Below are 23,128 nucleotides of genomic sequence, written 5' to 3'. Positions count from 1 at the left end.
GGAGTAGAGCTTCCTCTGGGTATTATGGGAGTAGCTGTAGTGTTTGTGCCCATGGTCTGCTCAGGTCACCAGTCCCGACAGACTGGAAAGAACCGTGCAAGTGGGCTGGCAGAGTTCCTGTGTGTCTGGTCCCACTAGTCCCAGTTACTCCAGGTGTTGGAACAGATGTTGTATCCTCAAGTCTGATCCTATGATCCTGGGCATGTTAGAGTGCCTGGCAGTGGAGCTTCCTCTGGGTGTTGTGTGGAATTTGTGCCCAATGTCTGCTCAGAGCACAGGACCAGACAAACTGGAAGGAACCTGTGCCACTGGACTGGTGGAGTTCCTGTGTGCCTGGGTCCTGCTGGTCCAGGGAAAACTCTCTAGATTATATTGAAAGCATAATTCAATTTGTCACCCAACAATATGAAATGACTCTGTAAAGTGTATATGTGTGTGTGTGTGTATGTATGTGTGTATATATATGTATATATATGTATATATATATATATATATATATATATAATGATATGATATGTGCCATTCAAATTATGAAGAGGAATAGGAGCTAACACTTCCACTGGACCAACAAGTATGAAATATACACATTTTTAAGGTAGTATTTTATGTAGCCCAGGCTTGACTTACATTTGCATCTTCTATCATCAGCCTTTCAAGTGTTAATACCCAGCCTGACACCACTGTTTTAGTGGGGCCACTGGCAAATTGGAGAGTATCCAGAAGCACTCACCATGAAAATAAGTAGTTTGGAATGGCAAATGTCAAAATGGTGATATATGGCCTGGAGACAAATTTAGAAGGTATATGTGGAAGGGACAAATTATGGAGGTGGAAACAATTACTTTACACGTCTGTAGAGGCTAAAACTAGGAGCAGTTGACAGAAACCCTTTGAGGTCTAAGGTTGAGGGGACAATATTTTAATATTACAAGGGCAAGATTGATTGACAAACAGAAATATTGTTACCATTTAATTGCCTTCTAAGTCTTAAGGCACTAAGGGGAATAGAGAGAAAACTCACCCAACTGTGAGAAATTAAAAGGGACATATCAAGAAATATTCAATAGTGACTATCAAGGGTGGAGAAAAACAAAGGAATCTTTATCCGCAATGTTTGATACTCTGGAAGTGAAGTCTTTCATTTTGGTCTCAAGATGAATAAATACACTGAAATGTATTAACACTAGCAAATTTTAAAGAACAAAACAATAGAAAAAAGTCATTCTTTTGGACGTTCTTATCCAAAATGTGGTCTTTGCAGTAGACAGTGGCAGCTAAAGCTTGTCAGACACACAGACTCTGTACTTTGGTCCTAGGGCCTACTGAATTAAGATTTGTGTTCTAAGGCATACTCCACATTATAGTTTGAGACACACTGCTCTAAGAAAAACAGTAGCAATGTAAAATGAACAAAAAAGTAAATTTGTAAGACTGAGATCATATAGCAGATGACCTCAACTCCACATGCATGAGATAAATCAAGAGACAACTTGAGACAGAAACGCATTAAAACACTTACAGAATTAGGCATGGCAGCACAGGAATACAAAGTATCTCGGCCTGCCAGTCGCTGTATATTCTCCAAGAGCACTCCGACAAATGGGAGGTACAACTGCGCTATTTTGGCTTGCTGGTTCTGAAAAATATCAAAACTTTATTGATTAATAACATGCATATGCTACAGGTGAATGGGGTTGACATCATACATCAGATTTAAAGACTAAAAGTGAGCTAGTAGCTATAAAAATTTGAGGTACGACATAATAGTTACAAAAATTATCCAAGAACTGTGTTGCTGTTTAGATTTACTCAAAATACAGAGTCCAGTGACAGCTTTCAAACATAACCACATAAAAGAAAACGTTGCTTGCAAGATCAGTTTACAGATGTTATTTATAATTTGGCAAATCACAAACTACAATAATATAACTTATATCCTAAAATGAAAGATCAATTTATTTCCAGACAGAATCATGAAAAAATTGGCAAGATTTGTAAATAAAAAAAATCTTGGTAATTGAAAAATACAACATGTTAAAATGATAGGAAAAAATCCACCTGTAAATCAGTTTTATAAATTAGTTACAAGCCAGGCGGTGGTGGTGCACGCCTTTAATCCCAGCACTTGGGAGGCAGAGACAAGCGGATTTCTGAGTTCGAGGCCAGCCTGGTCTACAGAGTAAGTTCCAGGACAGCCAGGGCTACTCAGAGAAACCCTGTCTCGAAAAACCAAAATAAATAAATAAATAAATTAGTTACAATAACAAATTATGTTATAAGTTTGTTTATATTTGAATTTTAAAAATTATGGATGTATTATTAAACAGGAAATACTATTTTCCTTGAGTTATTCAATATTAGGGAAGTAACTTAGGGTTCTTCCAAATCTACTCAGTTTGTAGTTTAATTTCCCATGCCTTTAAATTGCAATGGTTATGACTTTTAAATACATATTTAAATAGTAGCAGACAGCAACCAGAGCAATATATGGTCACATATAAATAATGTTAAATGTAGGGGCTGGCGAGATGGCTCAGCGGGTAAGAGCACCAATTGCTCTTCTGAAGGTCCTGAGTTTGGATCCCAGCAACCACATGGTGGCTCAGAACCACCCGTAATGAGATCTGATGCCCTCTTCTTGTGCATCTGAAAACAGCTACAGTGAATTATGCAGGAGAGAGTGGGGCCCCGAGCGAGCGGGCTGGCAGAGGTCCTGAGTTCAATTCCCAGCAGCCACACACATGATGGCTCACAGCCATCCATATAGCTACAATATACTCATACACATAGAATAAATAAAATAAATCTTTTAAAAAAATAATGTTAAATGTATGTAAGATTTACAGCTACTTCCATGGTTTGACAATTAAATATTATCATAACTTTTTTAATAGAAAGAAAAATTCACATTACATATTTTATATATGATATACTTCAAATATACTTATTAAGAAAGTATCAAAATCATATTTATTTAGGGATATACCTATATATTTGAAAACATTATATTTGATAGCATATGCATGGTACAACTCTATATGATATTTCTTATGTGTGTGTGCATGTGTATGTGTGTATGTCCATGTGAATAAAGGTTCCTTTGGAGGCCAGAAGTATGGGATCTGCCTGAAACTGATGTTACAGGTGGTTATAAGCTGCCAGATGCAGGTACTGGGAACCAAACTGCAGTCGTCTGCAAGAGCAGCGAGCACTCTTAACTCCTGATTCATTCATTTTTCTAAGCCCTGTAAGACTTTTCAAAAATAATCAAAGTTTGAATGGCCCAAATATTTATATTAAATATAAAAAATACATAAAGCAATCTAATCTCATTTTCATTGTCACATAAATACAGATCTTTATATATGCTAATTTAAAAATAGGATTTGAGAAGCTGGGGATCCAGAGCTCAGTGGTAGAATATGTGTTCTCTATGGGAAGGACCATGGCTTCTTTCTTCCCCAGCGTCAAATTATTAAAAGATGGCTTGAGGAAAATGTTAAGTTAATTTTCATGGCATTTAAAAAACTTAATGGCCTGAAATGGAAAAAAATTAGTTTATAAAATTACCTCTTAATCAATAACTCACTGTAATCATCTTGAATGAGAAATCTTAGTAGAAGTTTACTAGTGTGCTACTGTACAGACATCCTTACCTTGTGCTGGTATCTAGTATCAAATGCATGTTTTATCAAAAGATTCTTTATGACAGAGATCGCTGTATATCTGATCTCATAATTGTCTTGAAGAGCAATGGAGGTTTCCCGCAGAAGTAGACCAACCAAGAAGTGATGCTTGCAATACTCATCTGATAAACTGTATTCAAGATTGGAATCTGCAGTACAATAAAATTTGTAACTTTTAACACAAAATAAAAAATATTACACAACTAAAATACTATACGTATTATTTGATCATCTGTAGTCATGCTAGCAAGAACTATCAGATTTTATTATTAATCAATTTGAACAATTCCTCTGTAGCATAGAATGTACATGCAAAATTGTTACTAATAAGAATACTCTTAATTAGGGATAGATTTGTTTTAATTATTAATTATTATTAATTAAATAATAATTAAATTATTATTTAATTATTATTATACTTTTACCCCTAGATTATTTTATGTCTCAGTACAATTACAATAGATTCTGGAATGAAATAATTCTATATTTGGGCATCTTTAAACATATTTCTTTATTATCTTAAGAGATTTTATTTCTATAAGTTCAACTTCATAGGTTAATGTTTGACTTCCTTATACATTTAGATTTATAAAGTGGGAAAAGAAGAAAATAGGATTATGCCACCAGTATTAAGTATTGATTATTGCACTGATCATTAAATACTGGCCTGAACTTATAGTAGATACCATGCTAATACAAAAAGCTACCAGATCTCACATCACTTCAGCATCACATCTCACATCACTTTAGCATCACATAAATACAGACCTTCCATTTCATAAAATCACCACTGCAAACTGCATCTTTCACTCTTTGCTAGACTTTTTGAACTCCATTAAATCTTCCACATTAATACTGTGGGACTTACAATAAATCAAAGGGGGATTGGGATTAAATTTAGTAATTTCTATAGTAGACTATGTATTTCCATTTATTTTAGATAAAATGACTTTCATTTCTTTTCTTTCTTTTGTCTGATTCAGAATGTAATGCAATGCAGTATTTTCAGTTAGGACTTTTAAACATTGCACATTCTCCAATTTAATCCTAAATCTCAATGCCCTATCCACTCCTTTTCCCTACTGCCTCATCATTATCAAAAAGACATGAGCCACACACGCTCTTAACTTAGTAATGGGTGGTTACATAGTAGTACCATGGTCTTAAAATATTTCCCATTTTGACTGTCTATTATTTTACCACTTCTATACCTACTATCCCTGAGTAGAGACTTCCTTAAAGACCACATATGACTCTCCTGCACTCTCATACTTTTTGTGAATTTCAATCATTTTCGAAATCCAAGGACAGCATTGAATAAACAAGGTGGACTTATCTGGTAGATTTTGCAAATGACCAGTGATTTTTTTTTTTTTTTTGCTTCAGTGACTTGAATAAATTCAGTTTGGTGAAGCACACCTTCAAGACTGTGGCCAAGTAGCTATTCAACAGGGTGATAGAGAGAGCAGCAAGCCTGAGAGAGGTGACAAACACTTAAAACAGACATTCAGCCCTTCCCCTATCCCCAAGCTGATTTGCAGCAGAGGAACTTGCTTTCTAAGGACAGACATTTGAAAGGTGATTCTTCAGATAACACTGAAGCTCATTTTTAAGGGTAAACAAGCACTTGCCTTTAAGATTTTTAGGTACCAGAAACTGAAGGCTCACTTTGGCTAGGGAAGATTTGAAAAGCAAATAAAGCCCCCATTCATCTTGGTCATTCATCAAATCAATTGTGTTTAAACACAACATACTACTTTAGAGTGAACCGAGTTAAACCTACCTACTGAAGTCAAACGGTCCACCGCAAATGAAAAAAAATCTAATTAATATATGAAAAGAAAAGGGACAAATAAAAAACATAATAACATAAGAATAGTGCTATACAACAAAGCATTCAATAAAACTAGCAATGGAGATTAAAACTGAGGCATTTCATAAATTTAATGCATAAAAATTATCATTTTACTTTTTATATTTATTTTTGAAGCTTTCAGCAGAAAGGCATTCACGTACTTTTTCATTTCCTTTTAAATAAAATTCAATACACTGTTATTATAGAAAGAAATTTTACTAGTGTCTGACATTTGTGTTTAGCAACAATATATGTAGCATATCCAAAATTTTCATACTAAGACTACTGCCACTGATAGAATGAAGGAAATGCAGAATGCCATTAATGAACCTATCTTTAGATAGTAACAATTCTCAAGTTACCGTAAAGTTAACTGGTTTCATTAGAAAACATGCTACACTAGTACTATCACAAAAGGAATAACAATCCCAAACAATGGAAAATACAAATACATACCTTGAACTCTCTGTAATTTAGGTTTTGCAAATGCCATTGGTAAGTTCAGAGGAATGTAATGTTCATGATTGCAGATTGTTTGGAGAAATTCAAACTTGTATTCAGCAAGAACCTAAATGACAGATTATATATCAGGTCTCATTTTGTAGGCATTTATTTGTTGATGATTGAAAAAATATGATCTTAGTTTCCCAACAGAAGTAAAGTGTTTATCTTCCAAAGTATACTTGCAGGTGCAATCTGTATAGGAAAGAGTTAACATAGCAAGCCCTAGAGTGGTAGATTTAAAAAGACCTGTCGCAACACTGATGTTGGCTGTCATTTGTAAAAGGGAATTTTAGAGCCGGGTGGTGGCACATGCCTTTAATCCCAGCACTTGAGAGGCAGAGGCAGGCAATTTCTGTCTGAGTAAAAGGGAATTTTGACATGTTCCCTCTGTGATCAGGTTGTGTTTCTCTGTACCAGCCTACTAGGTCCTTATTACAGAGGGAACATGTCAACCTCTGTACTCAGGCTAGGGGAAGGCCTTGCTATTCCTATGGATCAGGTTCATCTGGGGTCCTTGACATGGCTGTGCTCATGTCATGAATGCTCATGTATACAGGGGTATACTCACTTCCCACAGTTCTTACAGTGGAACTGTTTTTGTGTTAAAGCAGATCAAAATTCTAGATTATCAGAAAGTAAAGTAGGTGTTCAACATAAATCACTAGTCTAGAATTGTGATCTGCAGAGGTTGACAGTGTGGGCAACCTGCATGACTACGTCCTGAAAGTGGTCCTCTAAAGTGAACCCCCTACTTTTTCTATCAATTTTATATAATAACCCTGCATCCCCATTCAGCTGTAGATAATAAACATACTGTGTTTCTAGACTTCTGGTATGTCTCCATCATGGCTCACCCAACCCCAGGTTTTTCTGTATATTTCTTCATTCCCGATCTCTGCAGTTGGGTCCCTCGCAAAGAAGCCTAAACTCTAAACAGAAATACTGCAGCCTTTTAGCTGTATTCTCACCCCTAGTGGGAAAATATGTCTTTACAAGAAGGAAAAGGCATGAGATGTCTGCATGGGGATCACCACAGCCTTCACTTGCTATCTTTTTCTTTCTAGGTCCTGCTGGGTATCCATATCCTATCACTCTAATCAATGTTAGGCAGAATTACAACTATATGTTGAATTCTGTTAGTAAATTGCTGAGTCTGTGGGTGGTTTTGGCAGCTCTCCAAACACTACTCAACATTCCTGGCTTTTTGACAATACTCAAAGTACACAAATGAAAAGAGCAGTTCTGAATCCTCTAAAAGAGAATATAGCTGTCACCTTTGACTTCATGCTTAAATATCCAAGAGCTACTACAACTATGTCCTTCAAACTTACCTTAGGATCCTTGGGGCTAAATCCTGATATATAGTCATTTATCAAATTGAAAACAAATCCTCTGTCCATCAGTGTCAAGCAGCGCTAATAAAGCAAAGAAGGAAGATTAGTTATATAATTTTAAGTGTTTCTTATCATGATGTTAAAGAATTGAAAAATCTACTCTATACAAAGGGGATATCATTTTTATGGATAATATAAGAATAGTTGTTAAGAGCTTTGGGTGACCTTAAAGAAAAGGAGAAAGGTAAATTATCAATGGAATCAAGACTTAAGGGCCTCAACTGTGTAATTTCCAAAACAAGACACGTACATACCCACATATATGACAATAAAACAAAAAGTAAAAACTGACACCTTTTGTAAGTGTAGGGATTTTTGTTACCTCTCAAAGAACCTCATGGAGCAAAACTAACAATTTCTGTGTATATGCATTAGCAACATGTACCCTGTGCTGACAACAGTAAATAGATACCTTTAGTTCAAACATTCAAAATTTGGGGCATGAGAAATGGTTCAGGGGTAAGAGCCCTTGCAACACAAATATGAAGACTTGTGTTAGAATCCAAACAGCTATATAACAAAAAACTGGGCATGGCCATATGTAACGTTGTACCTCTAGAGCCCAGAGCCATGCAGATTGTGAGAGACAGGAAGATTTCTAGGGCTTTAGGGCTGCCAGCCTAGTTCCAGGTTCAGTGAAAGACACTGTTGCAAAAGAATATGGCAATAAATGACAGATGTTCTGCTCCAGTCTCAGGGCACATGCAATGGGTACATACACACACATACATTCACACACTCACAACACTCTCTCACATACATAGAGAGAGAAAGGAGAGAGAGAGAGAGAGAGAGAGAGAGAGAGAGAGAGAGAGAGAGAGAGAGAGAGAGAGAGAGAGAGAGAGAGAGAAAGGAACCCAAAAGCTAATCAGACCAGAAAAATGATTTAATTGCATAAAGATGTCAGATAAAGGCTGATGGGGACTGGCTGGGGCAACAATTGCTCCACCTAACAGCATTCCATTTGAAATGTATTTAAAACATTTTGAGAAATAAGCATGGCCAGTCTTCTGGCTCAGAACGTTTCATTTAACTACTTGCTTCAGCCAGAGGGAGAGTAAACCTGGATGAACTGATCCATCAGTCCGAAGAGTTATTTCAACAGCCTTGAAAAGACCTAGCCAGGGCCTAGGGATGTAGCTAAGGAGTACAGTGCAGCATCTGTCCAGCATGCAGAAGACATAGGTTCAATCCTCAACGATGGAAAAAAAAATTAAGCCAAACACCCACCTTTTCCAGGAGAAAAGAGAATTGTTATTCCTTGGCCTTTCCAGACCCTATCAGTGAAGAAAACATGTTTTGGCTTCCTTTAACTCACCTTTAGGAAGCTGGCCAAACTATAATTCACATTTCGGGACTCATCAGAAATCTCTGCATAGCGAATGGTCACATGAGGAATTATAGCAAGAAGCAGAGAATGTAAGATGTGATGATATGCCTCAGGAAATCTCTGGCCCCTGGGGAGCTTAAATACAAATAGAAAAAGAGTCAGAGTTTGAAAAAGTCTAAATGGATCAACTGTCATTTTACTTTCAAACATGTTCCATCATAGAAATGCCTTTAAAAAGTACATTTTTTCCTTTCAATTAAAAATGATTTCAGTATTTGTTCAAAATAAACTTTATTCTAGAGCAGTGGTTCTCAACCTTCCTAATGCTATGACCTTCTAATACAGTTCCCCATGTTGTGGTGACCCCCTCAACCATAAAACTACTTTTGTTGCTACTTCCTAACTCTAATTTTGCTACTGTTATGAATCATAACTATCTAATATGCGGCATATCTGATATGTGATATGGAAGGGTCATTAGATCCCCAACTGGGTTGTGACCCACAGGCTAAGAACCATTATTCTACATACTGAACTTACAGGAGTGATCTGACTTTCTAATAATATAAGTGTCTGAAGCATAGCATGGGTCAATATAACCCAGCCCTGGAATCCAAACTCATGGCATGCAGGCACACTATTTTATTTTACTTTTAAAGATTTATTTATTTATTTAATGAATGTAAATATGACTGTAGCTGTCTTCAGACACCCCAGAAGAGGGCACCAGATCTCATTATGGATGGCTGTGAGCCATCATGTCATTGCTGGAATTTTGAACTCATGACCTTTGGAAGAGCAGTCAGCGCTCTTAACTGCTGAGCCATCTCTCCAGCCTCTTTATTTTATTTTTTCTGGTACAAAACATAAGCATGTATCCCAATTTCAGTCAACTTATTCTATGAAATTTCTTTGAGATAAATTTTCATTTCTTTTTTTTTTTTTTTGTTTCGTTTTGTTTTTTTTGTTTTTCGAGACAAGGTTTCTCTGTGTAGCCCTGCCTGTCCTGGAACTCACTCTGTAGACCAGGCTGGCCTCGAACTCAGAAATGCGCCTGCCTCTGCCTCCCAAGTGCTGGGATTACAGGCGAGCGCCACCACCGCCCGGCCTGAATTTTCATTTCTAATGACCCTTTCACATCACATATCAGATATCCAACATATTAGATGTTTACATTATGATTCATAACATGCTTCACCATTATGATTTCTGTAACCAAGAAAACTTCTTTGTACAGGTTGTTTCTCATTGAAAAGTCTCAAATCTTAAGTGTTTGAAAACCTAAACCTTTCTGAGACCTGACTCTATGCATGGAAAATTCCACACCTGAAGTTGTGTTACTAATTGAAGTCAAAACACAGGTGCAAATGTAAAGTAAAGCATAAAACTGTCTTCAGGCTATGCGTATAAAGTATCCATGACACATGAAAGAGTCTCATGTTGAGACAAGTATCCTGTACCCAAGATACATATCTCAATATATATATGCAAATATTCTAAAACCTGAAACTGTTAAAAATCTGAAACCCTTCTGGATCTAGGCATTTCAGTTTAGGAACTCTCAACATGTAAACATATCTTTAAAACAAAATTCAAAACCAAATAAGGGGCCTGTGAGACTCCTCAGTAGAAAAAAAACAAAACGCTTGTTGTGCAGGACCCGATGATCTGAGTTTGATACATAGAACCCACATGTAGTGAAGGAGAGACCAATTCCACAGAGTCTCAAAAATGTCCTGTGGCTTACATGGGGTCCCATCCATACATCACATGGGGTCCCATCCATACATCACATGGGGTCCCATCCATACATCACATGTATATAACAACAACAACAAATAATAATAATATTAAAATAGAAAAAAAACCAAGTAATTGTACATACCAAATTTTAGAAATATATTTCATATTACATGATGCAGAAACATTGCACATGCAGAAATATATGTGATATTAATATTTGTATAAAGTTCTTTTTACCCTTTCTAATAGACAGAACATGTCTGATTTGCCACTTTTTCTCACTGAATCTTTTCAACAAACTTTTATTTGTTAAAAATATATTTTCTTTATGTGTATACAAGGAGGAGAGTGGGGGCACCTGTGAAGTTAAAGGGAGGGTAACATTCTCAGAAGCTGGGGTAACAGGTGGTGAGAAGCTGCCTGACACAGGTGCTAGGAACCACACTTGGGTCCTCTGGAAGAGCACCAGGCACTAAGCCATCTCCCCAGCAAGTCAACATTGACATTGTTCAAAAGAAATGCAAGCCATCAAAGCCAATGCATTCCATATAGTAAATAACTATCAGATATTACCTATAAACTACTATAATTATTTCTAACTATTTAGGAGATGCGGCAAATTAAACTGTAAGAACACATCAACTGTGGGATATTAGATTTGTATAAACACTCATTGTTTCTATAAGCAACATTAGAAAAGGGCAAGAATCATTAGAAGAAAAGGATATTTGCATATTATTGCTATGTGTAAAGTTTAACTTTCTTTATATGTTACAGATTATTCTCATAAATATGTACAATTACCATTTATCAATTAAAATCAGCCTAGTGTGATGACTCAAGCCTATAATCCAAGCACTTGGGAAGTTGAACATGGGTTTGAGACCAGCCTGGACGACAGACTGTCTCAAACATAATTAATTAATTAGTTAATTAATTAAATGATTCTTGAGCCTACTTACCTTAATTTTATTCTCTTCCAATAAGTATGTGGCCATCGACTTGGCAATTATTTCAAAGAAAAACCATGAGTACTGAAACAAACAAACAAACAAACCACACATGCCTTAATAATTACTCAAATATTTGAGGCTTTGAAACATTGGACAAATTAACAGACATCTTCTCTCTGAAGTTTGATAATAATTTCAAGTGACCTCAATTCACTATTAAATTCTCACAGAATACTTCCCAAGTGTTTCAGACAAAGAAAAGAAAGAAAGAAATGACACTGGGTATATCAACCATAATCCAGAGCAAGACCCCATTCCCAGGAATAGTTACCCAATATAAAATACACTCAATGTTTCTATAAGCATGTACAGTGGGAGAATAGGAGGGTTGCTTCATGGGACAGATTTTCTTTATCAGTGATATTGTTTTGGGATGCCCATGGTTAGTGATGAGAGCAAGCCATCTTTTAGTTATTTTTATTACTAAATTCTTTTAAATTCTCTACAGTGAGCACTTGAATGTTTTTATTAACATGTATTAATTATATATTAAATGGGTTTAATGATGGCATGTTCATACATGTATGTAATTTGATCATATTTACCTCATTGCCCTCTCTTGTCCCTCTTTCACAAATAAAGATAATAAATATTATTGCTGCCTAGACTCAGTTTGGATAATCAACTTTAGCTGTGGTACAATACTGGCAAAGCCTACATGACCTATTATGGTTGGCCATATCATATAAATTGAAAGCTAGCATCAAATCTCTAGCTAACTCATCTCAAAAGGCCCATAATTCTATCACCAATTAAAGAATTAGTAAAAAAAAAAAAAATAAGAATCAGAATAATAGTTAACTGTTTATTGAGTACCTACTACCTGTCAGAAGTGATATTATCAAATACTCCAAGTTAATACTCCAAGATGAGGTAACACTCTCCCAGAGCTGGTAAATAGGTTCATGGTGTAGGTCCATGAACTCTACACTGTATGTAACAAATACAAGATTCTGCCTCATCCAAAATTTATCTTTTACACATTTAATTCAGAGCAAGACGTGTATATGGAGGGGGAAGAAGGCTCTGAAAGATATTATGTGCAATGTAAGAGAAGGAGGGAAGGTATGGGATAAAAAGGATAAAGGGGATAAATAAAATAACTAATAAAAATAGTCCAATACGAAAAAAGGATATTTAAAAAAACAAAACAAACAAACAAACAAACAAACAAAAAACAAGGATAAAACGAAAGGCCACAACCAAGTATGGAGAGACTGGCTTTGTGTCCTGTTGTGTCTTCCATCCTTACCTTTAGAAGTTTGTTTATGGCTAAGAAATCTGCAGACTGTTTCAATATTGCTATCATAGTAGTAGCCAGGGTTTCATGGATCAACTGGGCCTGAAGAGTGCTTGGTTTTTCAGGTCTGAAGCTATACTGCAAACAGAACCAAGTAAACCATTAGATACAACTGTCCTGGGAAGCAGGTAAATCATCCAGCAAGAAAGCTTAACTCTACAAACCTTTATGAAGGATCTTAAATAGCTCTCCAAGCCTTCTTCATGACACTTTGACACAATGTGTAAGAGAACCCTGAAACAACATTCATGAAAGTCAGCGGGCCAGGCTTCAACTCATGACTTTAGTGTGATTGGCACATATGAACAAGTCTAATTCCCCCAAAACAAAAGAAAGCAAACAAAATGCTTGAACGACAACAAGAGGGGTAAGAGAAGTGACAGTGGTTTAGGTCTGTAAGAGTCCACTACCTAACACACTTGGTGCCTTGAAAAATGTACTTCCTGGTTCAAAAAGATACTTTACTTCAGCAGCCAGGATGTTTCGTCTCCTTTCTAAATCTGTGTATTCACTTACAAGTATGGTCATAGCCCTATTTTGTAAAAGAGCTCAAGTAAAGTAAATATTCATCCCTTCCAGTGAAGATAAAAGGAACGGAAAAGAAAGATAAAGTGGTTGGGAAAGGTGGTGCATACCTGTAATCCTAGCACTTGGGAGGCTAAGGCAGGAGGATCACCATGAGTCTATTCCTGTCTGGGCTACAGAATGAGACTGTGTCAACAAAACAAAACAAAATCAAACAAACAAAAGACAACATGAAAACTGTGTCAAGGGAAAAGGAGGGGCAGAGCAAGTAACATAAGATAAAAGTTGGAGGTAAACTTAAGAGACTAGCCGTGTCTCTCCAGCTTCAGCAAGCATCAGCGTCATGTGGAAGGCGTGTTAACAGATTGCTTGGCTCCTCGCCTAGTGTTTCTGACTCTGTAGGGCTAAGGTTAAAGTTCAATGATCCGATAAACTTCCTGGACACAGTGCTGCTGGGATGTGCATGTTGAGAACCATTATATTAGAATAACGCTTCTTAAACTTTCAACAAGACTCTCCCTGACAGCAGATATGCGCACACAGCATGGAAGTGTTTGTAGCCTGGGGGTCTAGGGGAAAAGGCAGTAAGGGCTGCAGAGCCAGGCAGTTTTTCAAGTCAGCTACTTTCATTTTGAAATGCGAGTGTTTTACCCCCACCTTACAATGTACCTTTGTTTTCATACAGAAATATCTTATTCTTCCAAGTCAAAACTCATGGTTTTAATGTCACATTCTGTTCACTATGAGAAACACTGGTCATAGGTGAGTGACGATATTGGTTAAAACTAAAATGAACTGCAATTCAATATTCATTCCTCGGAAGAACTAGCCACACTTACGAAATGTGCTAAGTGGCTACTGTATTGTATAACACAAGTATAGAACATGACTGGAGAAAGGTCAATTGAAATTTATGTTTGTCTTATAAATAGCACGGAACAGTAAACAGCGCAACAATAGTGTAGAATTTCAATATGTCATTTTCAACAATGGATAGGCCCACCAGACATAAAATGAGGAAGCAAATATTTGACTTTGACTATACTTTAATGAAATATATACATATACAGAACACATTTCATTCAATCAACAGTAAAAGAAGATACATTCTGCTTGTGTGCACACACATACTCTTCAGGATTAAACCTATATTAGGTTATTTTTAAAAAGTTTTAATAAGATTTAAGAAGACTGCAATCATTCCAGATAGAGTTTTCACCCACAGTATGGTGAAGTAAAAAAAAAAAAAAATCAGTAAGAGAAGAAATGTGGCAAACGAAAACAACAGTGGAAAGGAAATGCCATGCTTCTGAACAAGCAGCCAGAAAGAAAGAAAAAAGATAGACAGAAATAAAAGGAAACTTGCAGGAAAATGACTGGATTCAGAATTATCATATTAAGTATGGTCACACAATCTCAGAAAGAGAATAGCCATAGTCTCTATCATATGTTGAACCTAGCCAATATCATGTGTATTTATGTAAACAAATCTGCCCGTGGGCCCAGTATAACATGTATGAAAGGACAAGAAAGGTTGACTGTTAGAGGATTAGAAAGGACCAAACGAGGGGAATAATGCACACCATGAAAGAGGATATAGAGCTATTTTTTCTAGTTCTAATTCTGCTATGGAGTTGTTGGTTTTGCTGACAGTTAAGTGCATAGAAATATGATGAACAGGGAAGTCCACAGCTTCCATTCTGTATGGCTATTCTGACTGCATAGAAGTTTGCTGAGATGCACAAACTTTGGATCTGGTTCATTTAGGTGTGTGTTGTTTATTTTAGTTGCAAGTTGCTTTTTTTTTTTTTCAATAAAGTTAATTTAAATTTTTTAAAGGAAGAAAGAAATCAAAAGGAAAATTAAAAAAATAATTCTTTCAAACAAGTGACAATGAGACAATATGACCAAACCAATGGAATAGAACAAACACAGTTTTAAGAGGGAAGTTTATAGCCATGAAAAGAAAAGAAAAGAAAAAGAAAAACCGGAAGCAAATAGCTTCTTTCATTATAACACCGAAACTCACATGGTGCAGTTGATGGGAACGTCATCTTCATGGGTCATGTTTGTGAGAACTCGGAAGAGTTGCATAAGAATTACAGGTAGAAACTGTATCATGACTTGGATCTCCATGGCATGCAAACACTAAAATAAGTCATTATTAGTTATGGAAACAAACAGAAATATGATCTAATTTGCAAATGTGAAACAATAAGAAAATTAAGTAATGAGCGATATACTGGCTTGACTACATGCTTGCTGAAATGTGCACTTCCAAGACAGGAGACTTGCTAAGGACTTAATCCACCCCACTCTTTTGCGATTTGGACTCTGAAAGTTAATTAGACATGAATGCCTAACTAAAGATAGCAAGTACAATTTATTTATGGGCTTGGTAAGAAGACAACTGGCCTTTAGTAAATCTATACTCATCATGGAGTGGAGGTTGGAAGATCTACCTACAGACACCATGCATTCTATATGCTTTCTAAGACAATCTTAGCCGCCAGCTAGGCTGATGGGAAGTTAAGTGAGCTTCAGCAAAAAACATGTCTGTACATAATTTGCTTTATCTCACATCATCTATCAAACTGAGAGAATTTTGCATTTTAACGTTCTTTTAAAGTTTTTATATTTTACTTACTTTGTGTGTGTGTGTGTGTGTGTGTGTTTGTGGGGGGGAGCACACATACACATGCATGTGGGAGCCTAAGTGCCATAGTGCATGTGTGTGGTCAGATGACAACTTGCAAGAATCAGTTCTCTCTTCTATTACATGGGTCCCAGAAATCAAATTCAGATGGTCAGGCTTGCCACCTTTACCCATTGGGCCATCCGGCCAGTCCTCTAACATTCTTTGAACTTATTTATCCCATATGCTTACACGCTGTCTCTAATAATGGGTGTTGCACACATCCAAATGTAGTGCTGGTATCTATTATATATTCATGTATACACAGAAATGCTACACTCCTGCTTGCTACACTCCTTTCTTCTTTCCATATGCACTTGTTCCATCACTCCATCAGCCAAGCCAAAAGAAAATCTAACTTTGCTGAGAATTTTTTTTTTACATCAATTCTATGTGTAGTGCTATGGAAAACATACCAAGCTAAGTCTCTGCACTTAAGGGAACTCATCATTTCTCTTTCTTGGTCTCCTTTACTCTGTCTTCATGCCCTCACATGCATCTCCCCTTTCTAGGACTCAATCATTTGTATCTCAACAAGAACTTTAGGCCTCTGTGTAGTTTCTCTTCCATCAGGTTCACAGGATAGGCTGGCAAGCTCCAGGAACACAAGGTTGTCTTTTTAAGGGATTCCTTTGCTTGCACTCTCTACACAGTCATCTCTTCTGCTGCCCCCTTTCAGGATATCCCTTACAGTTTCTCTTCATTCTCAATATATCCAGCACACATTTCCAAACTGATCTCCCACCGACCATAGATGCGGTTTAGAATAGACTACTTTCTACCAAAATGGTTTTCTTCATTTTTCTATTATTGCTGAAGATGTGACCATTTCCCACATGCTAGGTAAGCATTTTCCTACTGACCTACATCCTTAGCCATCTAAAATGTGATGTCTTCCTGTTACTGTGAGTAGTGGTTCTCATTCAGTCACTAATCACAGGGTCTCTGTGAGAGATTTTAGCGATGTCTGGGGCTATTTTTGGCTATCACAACTTGTGTATGCATGTATGTGCTACTGGTTTCTACTAGGTAGAGGCCTGGAGTTTTGCTAAACATTCTACAACAAAGAACTATCCTCCCTTAAATGGCACTAGTGCTGAACTTGAGAAATCCTGAATTAAGTTGAATGTATTGAAGACCTAGCCTGCATTTTTGAATCTTTAAAGTGACTACTGTTCTTCAGGAAGCCAAACTAGCCTCACCATTGCTCTTTAAATATACCATATGCTTTTTCCTTCGTTTTGTTTTGTTCACAGTTTTTAGCCAATTCCCAATTTCTCATCCAGGGCCAATTCAAATCCATATTTAAGTGAACCCATTTCATCTTCTCATCCAATGAAGGTGTACTGGATATACTTCTAATAGCCAAACAACAGAGAGCAAACCAAACAACCTGAACACAGCTCCTACCATTAGAGAGTTCACTGCTGAGAGGGGCAAAGGCATGGACCTAAATCACTGTGGTACAAATAGCAAGCAGTAGGACAGGTATGCGAACGACATGTACAAAAGAAGTGGCAAGAGGGCCACAAGGAGGGAGCAAATGTGGGCTAATCAGGAGGGAAAATCCAGGCAGACAAGGCAAATGCGCATACCATATAGGAGCGCCCTACTATACTATACTATACTATACTATACTATACTATACTATACTATATAGCTATTATCTTCTATACTTTATTCTCAACAGTAGCCAGAGTCTCCTTTTGACATGCAAATTAGTTAATGCCATCTTTCCCTCATTAAACACAAACCAAACAAAAACACTACAAAGGCCATCACAGGCCTCCATGATCCATACAATCTTCAGGCTAAGCTCCCAGCAGCCTCGCCCCCCACTCTCTGCTCCCTGTGTTCCAGCCATGCTGTCTTTTTGCCCTCCTGTAAACACACCAGTTTAGGGCATGCACACCATTATAACAGCCTATCCTCACCTCTGGCTGTCAGCCTTCCTTCCGTTCCTCTTTAACCTGAAATTGGCATTTCCACAGACAAGACTTCCCTGACAACACTACCTAGAATGTTCTCATTAACCTGTTCTTTTCTTCACAGCACTCATTTTCTCTGAAAGTTTATAATCTCCCTATCCACACAAAACTAGTTCTGTCCAAATCTCCCCAAGTGACACTCCCAGCATCCAGAACAAAGCCTTGCCCACATAAGGTGCTTAATAAATCTTTGGTGAATGGCTGAATAACTAAATAAGGCAACAGAAGGCAAGGCAAAATGGGAGTCCTTGTTCTACATGGGCTTCTTAATAATCTGAATCTTTAATACCTGCAGTTCTGTATCAAACATGTAACATTTAATCACATCTGTCTTCAGACAGTTCTCTGTAGTGTAAAGAAGTTGCTAGCTAACTTACTTTTTGCTCTGTCTTTGATTAGGCTGTAATATCCATACTGACAATGTTTCTAAGTCATTCTTCTGTGCAAGCTCCATAGGTACTACATACTTTAATAACAAAGCTCAACAAATAAATGAATTCGTGGGCTGGTGAGATGGCTCAGCGGGTAAGAGCACTGACTGCTCTTCCAAATGTCCTGAGTTCAAATCCCAGCAACCACATGGTGGCTCACAACCATCCGTAATAAGATCTGACACCCTCTTCTGGGGTGTCTGAAGACAGCAACATATAGTAAATAAATAAAAAATTTAAAAGAAAAAAATACAGTTCAAAAAAAAACTTATTAATAAATGAATTTGTGAAACTGCCAATTACAGGGATAATAGATTCAAAGGTTTGATAGGACGTTCATAGGATCAAGAGATGTGTCACAGACTCAGCTCAGATAACAAGTACCTGGAGCACTATAGACAAATCACCTCTACTTAAGACTTCTGTTTTCTCATCCTCAAAAAGAAACTTCCGCACAACCCTTTTCTGCACTAGTTCTGCAGTTGCATGCCATCTCACTTATGGCCGCCAGAGGGCGGATGTGCATTGTATAACTCTCTGACGTTCCACACCCTCAAAAGCAAATACCAGTGTATATTTTGTTCCATTTGAAGAACACCAGTATTTGAAAAATGATGTATCTAACACCACTCTGTGAAAATTCTCACAGAGGTCCCTCCAGTCTGGACTACTGGCAGTTCACGGTCTACCTGGACTATATAGTAAGTTAAAGACCAGCCTGGGCAACTTAATGAAAATATCTTTAAAAATAATGAAATATGGGGCGGAGGAGTTAGCTCAGTAGGTAAGTCGCTTGCCAATCAAGCATGAAGACCTGATTTTGATCTCCAGCACCAACATTAAAAATCTGAGTACGGTGTTGCCAGCTTGTAATTCCATTGGTAGGAAAGACGCAGAGATAGGCAGATCCCTGGGCTCTCTAGCCTACACTAACCTACTTGGCAAGCTCAAGGCCAGTGAGAGATTATGTCTTAAAAAGTAAGGTAGACAGCTCCTGAGAAACAGAACCTAAGATGGACCTCTGGCCTTAACATACATGTACACACATGTGCATGTTCATGTTTACACATACAGGTACCCACACACATGAACATGTACCCATATACAAAATACCAAAAAAAAAAAAGAAAAAAAAAAAAAGAAAAAGAAAGAAAAGTGAGGCTAGCTGCACTGTAGGGTGTTTAGGTAGCAGGCATAAGGCCCTGGGTGTAATGCCCCATCAAAGAGCAAATGAATCAAAGGCAAATCATGTCTCTGTCCAACTCCTGCGAGACTTGCTATCTGACTTGTAAAAAATAACTCTCCTCACTACCCTCGGCGGCTCCCCAGAAGCCCTGAGGTCATGCCTTCCCAACCTCACGCACCAGCCATAGCACAGTCCTTCCTGCTGCACAATATACCAAGCCAAGCTCCTCGGGGTCTCTGTACCAACTGCTTCCAGCTCTTCCCCAGCCAGACACTTGGCTGCTGTTGTCCTTTAAGTAGCTGGTCAAATATCACTTTGCCAGAGGCATCCTCTCTAGTAAGACAGAAAGTCTACCACATTCCTGTCTCATTATATAGCAGTGGTTCTCAACCTCCCTAATGCTGTGACCCCTTTAATACAGTTCCTCGTGCTGTGGGGACCCCCAACCTTAAAAAATATTTTTGTTGCTACTTCATAACTGTAATTTTGCTACTGTTATGAAGCATAATGTTAATATCTGATATGTAGCTTATCTGATGTGTGACCCCCCCCAAAGGGATCACAGCCGGCAGGTTAAGAACTGCTGCTGTATAGTATCTATAATCATCTGAGGTGGCATCTCTACTTGCTCATTTCTAGGTTCATTCCCTCCACAACACATGAAGCTCTTTAGAAAGATACTGTCTTCTTTGCTTAGATTCCTGATGTGGGCTTCCCCGGAAGCACTCCAGAAGTTAGTGTGCCATCAACAATTAGGACCCAGAAGATGAGGTGTCTTATTCAAGCCTCACAAGCAATGGACACTAATTACTCTTATCCCCAATGTGACAGCTGAGAGAAGTTCCGTGACTTGGGAAAGGTTAATCACGGACCTAGTAAATGACAGATCTGCAGCGCAAAATCAGATTATGATTCCAGGCCCACAGGCTCTATCTCACACCATATTCTCTCTCTGGAAGAAAGGGTTCCCTGAGACCACTGTTAGGCAGCAGCCAATGGGGAAAGGGAAATCCTGCATTCATCAAATCAAAATGCCTCATATTCTCCACAGCTAACCTTAATAACAAAGTAATGTAAAGAAACAACTGCTGCCACGTAGGTCCTAGGATGTACACCACAGTCCCCACACAGAGGGCATAAGCCTAGCATTAGGTTCTCTGACTGCTACAGTATGGTACCTTCACGACTCCTTAAGACTCCCTCCCCTGCGCTACGTGCATGCAGACAGTGTCTCTAGCTTTAGTGGGCCCTTCTGACAGTCTAGTCTCCCACTAATGGACACAGGACCATTTCACATTTTATTACAAGAAAAACTGTTTTTATTCTTTCTGGCCCTTCCCCCACCACAACACGCTCTCCTTTTAATGGTAGTTAGCAGGAAGAGCCAAGGTCCTCCCTCCCCACAAAGCCATTTCTGCAACTAAAATCAGAGGTTTCTAAACCCTGATGTCAAATTTTGCCTCTAACATTTTCTCCCTAATGCAGTCGTGCTGTTGCCTGCTTCTGAACAGCCACGTGATGGAAAAGTACAAAAGAGAAAGTGCCCTCCTGAGGCCCAAAGGGTTTTCAGGTGTTTGCCTGGTTCTTTTATTCCATGTCAAAAATGTAGCAGCAGAAAGGCACGAAAAATGAACCTTTTGCAGAACCTGTTCATTTACCTTTAAATATTTAATGAGTTCCCCTGGAACTTCTTTTGAGCCTGACTGAATCAGCTGGCAATGATGGAAGAATTTGTGCACATGCAGATCCTGGAACACAGATGGAAACAGCCGTGTGAAATTTGATGCATTAACCTCAAGCACAGGCTCTCTAGCTTTCCCTGATCCAGCATCATGAAGGCCTATCTACCTGGGTATTCTAACACCTGGATCTCGGAGCCATCTCTGCCAACCTATGCCCTTGACTTTCATATAATGCACCACCACAGCCAGGTGAACATGCTGTGTACCTGAACACACCGGAAGTTGCTAAACATGCCCAACCAGGTAAGCACTTATTTAAGGCTTTAAAAAAAAAATCAAAATTGAAATAATGTATTCTATCAAACTGAGTTGCTTCTCTCTATCAATGAAATGACCAGGAACAGAGCTCTGAAATGACAGGTGAAGAAAATGTAACACTAGGAAGTTCCCTGGCGAGCCATTTGTGGTATTAAGTACCCAGCTTTACCATGACAGTCTGCTGGAGAATCCAGTTGTCTCATGAAGTCTGTATATGTTGACTTTCTGGCCAACATGGGTCACATCAGGAGGTGGAAAAGCGCAATATGTATTTTGAACTAGCAGTCATTATTATTATTTTGTGCCTTGGGAAGCTATTTCTCCTAACTTAGCCTTAGGTTGTTTTGAGTTTTTTTTTTGTTGTTGTTGTTTTGTTTTTTTGTTTTTTGGGTTTTTTTTCATGTTTAAAACGCTGATGATAGCTTTTATGTGCCTTTTAAAGTCCAATTTCTCCAAGGTAGTGAAAGATTAAAAATAGTCCAGTTTAGTGAGGAAACATATTCCAGTACTCAGATGAGAAATTTGGGTGCTGCAACTTACCTGAGTATAAATGGTTGATTCTAAGTGGGTCTTAATCTTCAGCAAAGGCTTTGCACCATCTACCCATTTGATATCCGCATTCGATTGCTGAGGAAAATAAAGCCACGAGTATATATATTATAGCCAGAGATACACGGACAACCTACAATACCACCCATGCATTTTAAGAGATTTCAGAAAGGAATGTATTAGGTTCACCCAAAGGAAATACTGGAGAAAATAAGTGCCCTTTAGAATAAACATGTCCTAAATAATTTTAGATTTCCAATCCTCTCCAGATTTATATAAATTACCATAAAATGAAGAGTTAAATACATGAGGTTTTTAAGTCATAAGCAAAATCCAGTTTTAAGATACTGAAATCATTGGCTGTAAACACAGAGCAGTCTTTCTTTCCTGTTTAACTTGATTGTGAAGGAAGACCAGCCTTCAGACCATACTTTGAGTATTCCTGCCCCATACTACACCAACAGAATTCTACTTTTAAATATATAAAACAGGACCACTTCCCCAAACGCAGATATCCTCCTACCCTTCTTGATTCGGCATCATTCACATTCAGGTAGCCTGGGGGAAGATTGGCTGAGACTGACAGCTGCTGCTCCAATGTGATGACTCTCCCATCCTTCAGCAAAGGTACCCAGGCAAATCCAACTGCCAAGACAATAATCAACCAGAAGAAATGAAATCACAAATGCAATTAGCTACACAAATGTCTGCAAGCTGGGCAAGCAGGCAGGATGGTGATGTTTCCAGGGATCTGTATGAGGGAGCACAGGTGTCAGGCAACTGTGGTGCAGGGAAGGAACAATGCATTTGGATCATTTCCTAATCCCAGCCTATCCACTAAAAAGTTATTGGCTTTATATCTTTGGCAATAAACATGAGCAACATAGCCCTTTCAGTTAAAAAAAAAAATGAGGGGCTGGCCTAAGATA

The 23,128-nt window shown here is 37.9% G+C and overlaps 1 protein-coding gene across 1 annotated transcript in view; it reads right to left on the bottom strand.

Annotated features, from left to right (window-relative positions):
* Dock11 (dedicator of cytokinesis 11) overlaps positions 1-23,128 on the bottom strand; it is a 136,086-nt gene that overhangs the window by 63,799 nt on the left and 49,159 nt on the right. Inside the window, exons 22-33 of the mRNA XM_031372386.1 lie at positions 22,723-22,876; positions 22,191-22,277; positions 21,309-21,398; positions 15,380-15,498; positions 12,990-13,059; positions 12,778-12,903; positions 11,475-11,546; positions 8,758-8,904; positions 7,377-7,460; positions 5,998-6,109; positions 3,657-3,835; positions 1,520-1,636 (exon numbers count right to left, since the gene is read on the bottom strand). Of these exons, the coding sequence (XP_031228246.1) occupies positions 1,520-1,636; positions 3,657-3,835; positions 5,998-6,109; positions 7,377-7,460; positions 8,758-8,904; positions 11,475-11,546; positions 12,778-12,903; positions 12,990-13,059; positions 15,380-15,498; positions 21,309-21,398; positions 22,191-22,277; positions 22,723-22,876 (1,357 nt within the window). The remainder of the gene's footprint in view (positions 1-1,519; positions 1,637-3,656; positions 3,836-5,997; positions 6,110-7,376; positions 7,461-8,757; positions 8,905-11,474; positions 11,547-12,777; positions 12,904-12,989; positions 13,060-15,379; positions 15,499-21,308; positions 21,399-22,190; positions 22,278-22,722; positions 22,877-23,128) is intronic.

This window comes from Mastomys coucha, chromosome X, assembly GCF_008632895.1.
Source record: "Mastomys coucha isolate ucsf_1 chromosome X, UCSF_Mcou_1, whole genome shotgun sequence".
Lineage (NCBI taxonomy): Eukaryota > Metazoa > Chordata > Mammalia > Rodentia > Muridae > Mastomys > Mastomys coucha.
Note: the sequence above shows the minus strand (reverse complement) of the source record. Positions and strands in the feature narration are given on the sequence as shown.